The 10,450-nt window shown below is 44.3% G+C and overlaps 1 protein-coding gene across 1 annotated transcript in view; it reads left to right on the top strand.

The window, feature by feature from the left end:
- The first annotated feature begins 344 nt into the window (after positions 1-344).
- The window catches only part of LOC310853635 (receptor-type tyrosine-protein phosphatase zeta-like), a 74,243-nt gene continuing 64,137 nt past the window's right edge, over positions 345-10,450 (top strand). Inside the window, exon 1 of the mRNA XM_083758026.1 lies at positions 345-524. Coding sequence (XP_083614152.1) covers positions 455-524 — 70 coding nt within the window. The 5' untranslated portion in view covers positions 345-454. The remainder of the gene's footprint in view (positions 525-10,450) is intronic.

The following is a 10,450-nucleotide window of genomic DNA, read 5'->3' as shown; positions in this document are numbered from 1 at the left end:
GTGTGTGTGTGTGTGTGTGTGTGTGTGTGTGTGTGTGTGCAACTGTGCATCTTTGAGATGTTGCAAGAAGCAACATTATGTTCTCTTCTTCTCAAACAAACAGCGGCGCCGCGCTGCGCTGCGTTTATGCCTGGGCATGCACGGTGGGCGGTGCGCGCACCCAATCCCCCCCCCCCCCCTCCCCCCACCACACACACACACACACACACACACACACACACACACACACACACACACACAGTGTGATGTGACATGCAGACTAGAGAGAGGAGACTCTGACTCAGTCAGGAGAGAGAGGCGACCACCGCAGCAGCACTGCAACCCAATGAATGATGCGACGGTAGCATCTTTTACGCATTCTTCCAGTCGCGTTCCGTCGTTCCTGAAACGAACCTTTTTACATTTAGCTTTTCCCTAATTTTTCCCCCCTTTTCGACCACCGGAGCAGAGCAACATGGAGACTGCTGCTCCCAGCAGGACGAAGAACCTGATAATAGCACGGCTTCTCGTTTTAAGTCAGATAGGTAAGGAATGGGATGAATGGGAGCAGGGACATGGAGTTTCATGATGATTATGATTTATGTCGGATGAATGAATGGTGTTGTAGTGGACAAATTGACAATTATGCACATTCGGTGTAATTTAGGCTATGCCAATTGTTTTTTAAATCGAAACGTCCCCATAAACGAACCTCAATAACATGTCTAGTTGGCGACTGACTCGTATCTAGGCTACTGTTGCACGTTGGAAAGATTTTAGCCCACTTATATGCTGCCTGTTATATGGGTGCAGGCTACCTGTTGTACCTTGATGAACTCCCATGAAAACTTTGGAATCCATTCCAGTCCCACAGCCCATCAATAATAATAATAATAATAATAATTATTATTATTATTATTTAGGCATATCGACTAATAAAAATATGATTCAGAAAATGCCATCTATATATATGGCATTTTCTGAAGCGTCAGTGCATCAGTGCAACATGTGTGTCGGTCCTGCATGGGTTAAAACTGTGGTTATCAAGTAAACCAGTGTCAACCAGTGGTCCTTGAGGGGGTTCCAGGTGGTCCCCAACTAAATTATGGAGAGTTGGTAACCAAATGGACCCTTAGGAGATATTTTAACTCTTGAGAGTTACGCTCTCAAGAGTTAAGTTATCGTTAAATGTCAGCAAATGGTGGTCTGTGGCTCAAATGCGAATAAATAATGGACCTTGATGTGAAAAAGGGTTGAAAACCACTGGGTTAAAACACAAGCTAACAGACAGACTAGACAAGGCAAACCTAAACTGGCCCTTGGAGAAATAATCTTATTTTAAACATAGGCCTATTGCTGTTACTTGTTAACAATTCCCCACAGACCTTTTCTGTGAAAAGGTTTAAAATCCAGAGATTTCCACTGACATTGACAGATGCAATTTGAAAAGTTAAGACACTTAAAGGGCTGTATTTTGCGTGTCTTAAGTACCAGGTCTTATTCCCTAACTTGAGTAAACTAAAGACCTGGAGGCGTGATAAATGCTCTTTGGCCACTCAGAATAGCCAAATGGCATTGATCACGCCTCCAGGTCTTTAGTTTACTCAAGTTAGGGAATAAGACCTGGTACTTAAAACACGCAAAATACAGCCCTTAATATTTTAGTGTCGAGTTTTTATAAGGTTTGTTGTTGTTAATTACAGCTGGCACATTAAGGACATAAATGTCTGGTGAAACTCTAGACTTTCCTAGTATCTTCCCATTATCTTTTGTCTACTCGAAGTTGAGGAATTATCTTTGGTGCTACTTATTTTAAAGCTGCAAATCTGGAACTTACAATGTAATGCCTTGTAATGAATAACACGTTATTAATTTTCAATCTGTGTGGTAGAGTAGGGCTAACACAATTATAATTAGCAGTGGGCCTACATCTGAAGTGGTTGGAGGTTGTTTCCCTACTCTTCGGGGGCAGGAGTGGCTCAGGGGTAGAGTGGCCGGTAGACCCCGTAGAGCGACCGTGAGGTTCCCAGTTCGATCCCTGTGGGCTCCCCCAAAGTTAGGCTTGAAGTGTGGCTCTGAGCAAGACTCTGAACCCTAATTGCTGCCGATGAGCAGGATGGTGCCTTGCATGGTTTCCTCCGCCATCGGTGTGTGAATGTGTGTGTGTGAATGGGTGAATGTAATGCACCATCTATGTAATGATAACGTGTGTGTGGATGGGTGAATGTATGCACCATAAGCACTTTGGATTAAATTGCTATATAAATGCACCATTTACTGCCTGAAGGTCATATAGGCTACCGGTATAGGTGTACAATCTCATGGCCATGCGGGCAGCATTGATCAGTGTAAAGTAAACCAGGGGTCTACAGCGTTTTGTAAGGTTCTAAGGACCCCCTGAGAGAGAGATAAAGCAGGGACCCCCACCACTAAAGAGAATTTGTTGCAAATTAAACTTTGTATTTTCAGACCTTTAACCTCTTAAACCCTCAAAACCCATGGCTCTGTACAGTAGCTCCAGACTTCCCTCTCACGAGCAACATTAGTGACTTCCTCCTGGGGGATCCCGAGACGTTCCAAGGCCAGTTAGTCGATATGTTTCCTCCAACTGCGCCTTGGTCTGCTCCGGGTTCTCCTCCCAGTGGGACATGCCTCGAGGACCTCGCTAGGGAGATGCCGAGAGGCATCCTAACCAGATGCCCGAACCACCTAAACTGGCACCTTATTCTTTCGGTCATGACGCACACTTCATGACCATAGGTGAGAGTAGGAACGAAGATTGCTCGGTAGACAGAGAGCTTTGCCATCTCAAAGCGACTGCAATACCGCCCCTGCCGCTCCGATTCTCCGGCTGATCTCCTTCTCCGTCCTCCCCTCACTTGTGAACAAGACCCCGAGATACAGTACTTGAACTCCTTCACTTGGGGTAATGCCTCATTCCCTACCCGGACTGCACAATCCACCGGTTTCCTGCTGAGAACCATGGCCTCAGATTTGGAGACGCTGGTCCTCATCCCAGCCGCCTCATCTACACCAAACCTCTTTGCCGAAAATAGCTGATCTACAAGCTCACAGATCTGCTATTTTTGGCTAATGTTCCCTGTAGTAACTCTTACATAATAATAATAATAATCTTTATTGTCCCGAAGGATATTCATCTTCACAGGTCTGTTCAACACCAACAACAAAAACATAGTACAGAAAAACATAACACCAAGACAATACAAAACCCCCCCAAAAAACATGAGTTCCCCACTGTGTACAGAACCATCCTATCGGTGGGGCAGTTTGTTTAATGCCGCTATGGCTGAGGGGACAAAACTCCATTTGGTCTCATTGTACGCTCTCAAGACAAGAGTTAAATTATTGTTAAACACCTGCATTACTTCATTTTGAAGAAGTCTACACAATATATATAGAGAATGTAGAGGAAGAATTGTTTTTTGGTCAACGTTTGCCTGTTATCTCTCCTATGGTACCAACATCAGACATCAATACATATAGCATGACAGAATCCTATCTAACAAGTAACAATAACAAAATATTCTTTCGTTTTTGGTCTGAGATGCAAAATGTCATCAAATGGTGATCTGTGGCTCAAATGCTGAATAAATAATAATGGACCTTGGCATGAAAAAGGTTGAAAACCAGTGCTCTAGCGTTTAGCCTACCACACTGTTCAGTTTAGACCGAGTGTGGTTGATGGAGAGGCTGAGAGAGAGGGGGAAGGTATAGGCTACTTAACTTGGAGGGAAATAAGGGAAGACCAACCAGCCAGCCATCTGTCTCTCAGTATGCCGTGGACAACACACCACCAAGCCCTCTTGGTCTCTCTCTCTCTCTCTCTCTCTCTCTCTCTCTCTCTCTCTCCCCATGTACTGTATACCTCCGCACACGGTATGCCAATAAAGCCATCCAGCTTACTGGAGTGCTTGGCAGCCGTACTATTGTGTATATGACCGTAGCATATGCATGCAAAAGCATGGTTACCTTTGCCATACCGTACATGTGACTGACTTCCTTATGCTATCTGTTACACCAGCTGTGTGTGTGTGTGTGTGTGTGTGTGTGCGTGACACATATGTGCATAGCCATAGTGGATATTTCTGTGCTCATGTATGTTTTTGTGTCGGTCATGACTGTGGCCATGGTGGAAAAGAGTACTCACATTATCTTTACTTAAGTAAAAGTAGCATTACTGCAGTGTAGAAATACTCAGTTTTACAGAAATAGCAGATCTACAAGCTCATTGAGTGGAGAAACTAAAGTTTTCAAACAATTGTAGCGGAGTAAAAGCACTATTTGACTCTGCCATGCAGTGGAGTAGAAGTAAAAGTATTGACAATTGGAACTACTGCAGTAAAGTAACAATATAAACTACTTGAGTAAATGTACTTAGTTACTTTCCACCACTGTGAGTGACAGTGTTTAGTACACACCAAAGGTGACAGGGTTCATGTAATCCGTGTAATGTGGATTTGATATATTGCCGATGAAAGACCATTGGCTAAGCGTACACTGAGTACCACAGTGATTGCTTGTATGTTATTGATTTGGGCCTGCAGCTCAACGGTGCACACTAAAATACACAGTGTTACTATAGCCTGTAAGAATCGATGTTTTACACTCTCAGAGTTAAATTAAGACTCCGCTGTTTGTTGTGTAGCTATGCTGTGCTTTTTGTACGTGTGTGTGTGTGTGTGTATGTGTGTGTGTGTGTGTGTCGGTCACACGATGCTAGGTTCAAAGTCAAAGTCATACGATTTGTCACACACACTACCTCAGTGAAATTTGTTCTCCGCATCTCTTGGAGCGTTGAGCCGTAGCCAAGGAGCGGTGAGCCGCAGCCGTGCCGCATTTCGAGAATCATTTTGATTAGTTGATTTGACCCCCAATCCAACCCATTGATGCTGAGTGCCAAGCAGCGAGACATTGGGTCCCATTTTTACATTCTTTCCCAGTTTCAGGGCAGAGACTCTAACCACAAGGCCACTGTCTGGTAACAACGGGTAATTGTAAACACAATTAGTTACAGTAAGTGTAAGTACAGTACATGTGATGTGACAAGGCTTCTCACCCCTGAAAACGGCAGCCTGGGTCTTGTCACTCGCTAGTGGCTACTCAGTCTGGAAAGGGTCATATCACCAAGGTAGGGACATGTAAACGGGTGAAATCGACCCGTGGCTTCTGATTGGTCTGTGCTACTCAAGCTGACATAGTCGACTAGTGAATGAAACTCAGTGTTTACTTTTTGCCGTAGATTTTACTCTCGGGTCGTCTCGAACTGTTTCACAGTGAGAAACGCATGGACAGAGTGGCGCTGGCTGATGACGTATCAGCAACAACGTGGCTACGTAACAGGTGACGTTATGAAATATGAGTTTTCTGCCTGTTGGCCAGACTAGACTGAGTAGCGAAGTGACTATGAAAACGGGCCATCTCGTCGTCGTGACATGTTGTGAGTGAGCTTGTAGATCGGTTATTTTGGCGGGCAGGTTTGGTTTGGTGGTCCGTCTTACTATACAGTAAGAATAGAGAGTCTAAAGTGGTTAAACTCAGTGGTTCCTAAAGTCCTAGTGTGGAACCAAATGGGCCCTTATGGGTCTGTAACTCTGAGAGTGTACTAGCGGCTCCATTTGGTTCCATTTGTACACTCAGAGTTAAATTAACATTGATTTTACGATATACTGTAAATTGGGATCTCAGAGATCCCAATTCACGTAGCCTAATGCGTGTCAAACTGGGGGTCCTTGAAATTAAATGGCTTTGAGAATGAGTTAAATATATAAATATGAAATAGCCTACAGCATATTTTTTTAATTTAACTCTTTCTAAAACAAAACGTTATATTAGTCCATAGCCTGGCCCAGCCTGTGTGCTTTCTGGTCTAGAGGGGCGGGAGCCGGTCGAAAACAGGTGGGTGGATTCTATTGGCTCACCGATCTGAGCGCCCCACTCAGATCGCTGTAGAAATACAGCGGAGAACACTGACATCACCAAATTTAGAGCGACGCCCCTCTGCACTGTTGGTTTAGTGAAATACAAGGAAGTGGGCTTCCTATGCAACGATCTTCCAATGGGTTTCCCCATAGACTTTCACTTTTGAGCCGAATACGAACGGCTATAGTCCACAACATTATGGCTGTGATTTGGTACACACTGAAGGTGAAGGCCGTAAATCATTACCAACAGCCTTTTGTTGAAGATATATCATTCATTGTTTTCCAATCATTCAACTTTCTTCCCACCAATTAGTGTGGACGAGTACAGTAGCTGGCTGTGGATTCTTGTGATTGGATGTACATATTGCATCTATCTTATCTTCTGAGCTCAAATACAGTCAGTGTTCTGATTTCAGAGGGAAAATTGGCTGAATGTTTTGACTGAATGTAACTAAAAACACAGATGTTGTTATAAATAAATAAAATAATTGATATCCCTTTTTTTTTAAAGCCCCACTATTTATCTCCTGGGTATCTCTCTTTCCCTCCTTTCATCTTCCAGTTTTTCAGTCGGCGTCCGTCTAAGGCGGTTTATTCATGATACACTTGATGTGCTAATCCACTTCCACCGGCTGTCTGCCGTGCGGTCACAGTCACAGTTAGTTAAGATTCGTCCCGTGACACCGCTGCAATTGGATCGGCACCCTTTGACGTTGATCTGGCCTGACGCTGAACCCCACCGTGCTACGTTGAAACGGATCCGTCAGTGAAGAAGTGTGCATTTTCCTCTCGTCACAGCCGTAGTTATTATAGAAAGCGGTGTATGGCAGTGGTGGTGGTCTTGGGGGGGGGGGGGGGGGGGGGGGGGCTGCAGGGTAATAATGTTCTTATCTAGAAATGGCTCTAGTAGAAATATCTCATTGCTTGTAAAAAAATCCCTCCATTCAGCACTTCACTTATACTGTCCAAAGGTGAAATATTTCAATCTACTGTGGTGATTAATTTACTTTTGCATTCAGTCTAAGACTGTACTGTATATGTCTTACTTTCTTCCATCCTGGACTTTCATTTGTGTATGCATGTACGCACACGTTTTTATTTTTTAATTATTTTTTATCCCACGATTTTGTAACCCATTTTTCACCCTGTGTCCAAGTTGCTCCTTTACACCTGACAGGGGGAGTTTCCCTGGTTGGACGTAGTGCGTGGAAGGAACACGTTTATTTCCTTTCCCCTCCATCAGGCGCCCCGGCTGGCCAGGGGGTGGGGGGAGGGGGAGAGAGAGAGAGAGAGAGAGAGAGAGAGAGAGAGAGAGAGAGAGAGAGAGAGAGAGAGAGAGAGAGAGAGTGAGAGTGAGAGAGAGAGAGAGAGAGAGAGAGAGAGAATATGAACAAACAGCACATGTGATGGGATAAGATGAGGGAACAGAAACAGGAGAAAAGCAAAGGCTTAGGCTGCAGGGGAGGTGAGGTGAAGTGAAGTGAAAAACGCAAAGGTTTGTGGAAATAAATGCCATAAAATAATGGAACCTGGAGAGTGAGGAACAGGAGACGAGGAAAAAGGAGAGTGAAACAAAGTGGTAGAAAAAGGCCAGTCGCTGTTGCTCTGCCCTCTTGAGCCGAGGAAGTCTGTCTGAAGTTACAGCAGTTGACAATGGTCGTCTGTCTCTGTCTGCCACAGTCAACACAAAAGACACTGTTGTTTATTAAAAGGACTGTCTGGCATGAGAGAGACCGAGAGAGATGTACTGTAGAGATATAGGGTGAGAGTGATGGAGATGAGAGACAGAGTGGATGAGAGAGGGATTGATTGATTGATTGATTGGTTGATTGATTGATTGATTGATTGATTGTTTGATTGATTGATTGATTGATTGATTGATTGATTGATTGATTGACTGACCACTATATGAACAGTTTGCACTGGACACTTTGTACAGGCATAGGGAAGTAAAGTACAATGCAAGGTCTGCTAAGGATGAAACCAGAAAAGCCCTTTTTGGCGTCTTGTTTCCATTGGTGTAACAATCATACTCAATTCACCAAACACATGATTGACTGACAAATATACAAAGGAAATAGAGCATGCACCTCCACTCTAGCCCAGGTGCTAGACAAAAGGCAGTACAGTAAGAGGAAAAATAGAGTCTGCAACACTGGTATGAAAAACTCAGCTCCACTGGATTATTTGACTCAACGTTTCGATCCCTTAGGATCTTCTTCAGGAATAATGTGACAGGGAATGGGTGTGCACCTTTATACAGGAAGGGGTACAACTGATTGGCTCTAACGATGGGTGGTGACTCATGCCACCTAAGCCCAAACCAATTAACCAGTTTCCAATAGTCACAATAATAATAATAATAATAATAAACATGACAGGTCTAAATATACAAAAATACAACAGGTACAGAATGTGTACACAATATACAATATTTAAGCACAATAATACACATTGATTTCAGGATAGGACACAAAAAGATTGTCATGGATAAAAAAAATCTAATTTGAAATTCCAGATGACTCATTTTTCCTGACTGTCAAATATAGCCTATACTAATACTATGCAACCATATCATATAAACATAGTACATTGTGTAGAAACGCTGTAAACAAGAGCAATTACACCAGTAAGACATCCTGAGGGCAACAACGGCAGACTGCTGGGCGAGCGCTGGTACTTTGGCATGGGGGGTCAGATCAACATTATGGAATGAATTCTGTACTGGCCATATATGGAGTGTGTCTTGAGTGTACAGGGAATGTCAGAACAGGTCAGCTCCATATATTGAGATCTAAGGGTGGCAGCGGTAGCAGTGTCTTGAGTGTACAGAGTTTGATGAGGGCCCAGGTTGGGCCGGGCCTTAATTTTCGGGCCTGTTGAGAACTCTGCAGGACAGGTATCAGTCAAAAGACATCGAAGAGGAAGGACGGGTGGGGGTTGATCAACATATGGAATGTCAGAACAGTTAGGCTCCATATATGGAGATCTATGTATGTATGGCTCCCAGGTTTGATGAGGTGGGCTAAGTGTCGTGATCTTTATATATGGAGACGGCCATATATGGTGGCGTGTGTGACGAGGTGTGATGTCACGAGGCTTGACCATATGGAGGTGTGATGTCACAAGGGGAGACCATATATGGAGGAGTGATGTCACGAGTGGTGACCATATATGGAGGAGTGATGTCACGAGGCACGACCATATATGACGTGGGCATATATGGAGGTGTGACTGACGGGAAATGCAGGTTTCATAGTAAGGTTCATAGTAAACTGTGACCTATCGTCGCAATTAAACATTTAAAAAACGACTTTGCAAAAGCTCATCCCTGTGGATATAGGCTGTATTTCTGACAGCAAATGCACAATTCTTATGGTTTTGTAAGTAATTTCCCTCAGTTGCGACGTAAACAGCTCTGTGTACACACATCATTTCTATTCCCTTTCAATTGCACATACTATTTTGTTTTGATTGTACTGTTCAACTTTTGCTTTGGCAATGCTAACGTATGTTTTCTCATGCCAATAATGCCCATTGAATTGAGAGAGAGTTGAGATACAGAGGGGGGAGCGGGGGAGATGGAGAGTGGGTGATGGAGAGATGGGGAGAGAGAGAGAGAGAGAGAGAGACAGAGAGAGAGAGAGAGGGTGTGATAGAGCATGGGATATGAGAGAGAGAGAGAGAGAGAGAGAGAGAGAGAACACAAGCCAAGAGAGGATGAATTGGAGAGACAGAGAGAGAGTGAGTGTGCGTGCGTGCGTGTGTGCAAGCGAGTGTCTTTCTGTTTGGCAGCTTAGCATGTGGGAAAGCAGTAAACGTGCATTCAAACAGATACTTGTCGTAGGCTAGGCTTGTTGTTACACACGTAGATTTAAAGTCTACTAGACGTCCGAGGCAGGGAGCAGGGGGGTCACACCGACGTCAAAGAGAAGAGCGTGAACTCGCACGGGATCAACGACAAAACGGTTGTCACTCCTGCGCCGTGACTGACGTTTGAATTGACACTTTATCCAGCTTTATACCCGTTACATTGAGGGACTCTAAGACAAGCACACAGTACTATAGTGTGGCTTTAGTGCATGAATTCTGACTTTTGACTGGCCCAACGAGACAGAACTCACGGGAGTGTTTTTTACCAACATGGGACATGACAGGGTTTTGTTCATTTTGGCGTTGGTGTCTGTGTGTGTGTGTGTGTGTGTGTGCTTTGTGTGTGAGCCCCTACTCCTGAGAAAGCCAGGAGAAAATGAGGGTTAAATGGAACAATTCAGAGTAAGATTTGGTTCTGCGCTTCTTAATTCCTGAAAAGATGTGACCTGTGGGACCTCGCTCGCCCAGGCAGCGAGCGAGCAGCGAGAGTTGGCCGGGGACTGAGACTAATGGGTTTTGTGTGAAAGCTAATGGAACCCTCGGCTGTTTATTGAGCGCAGTATCGATAGGCAGGCAGTGTGGAAGTTCTCCGGTGGAATTCACAAGAGGAAACGGGGTTTGTTCTCTCAGTGAGAAAGTTCATCGTTTGACGGGAC

Source organism: Protomyctophum parallelum, assembly GCF_964188405.1.
Source record: "Protomyctophum parallelum genome assembly, chromosome: 22".
NCBI lineage: Eukaryota > Metazoa > Chordata > Actinopteri > Myctophiformes > Myctophidae > Protomyctophum > Protomyctophum parallelum.
The sequence above is the reverse complement of the archived record's forward strand: the minus strand, read 5'-3'. Positions and strand labels throughout refer to the sequence as shown.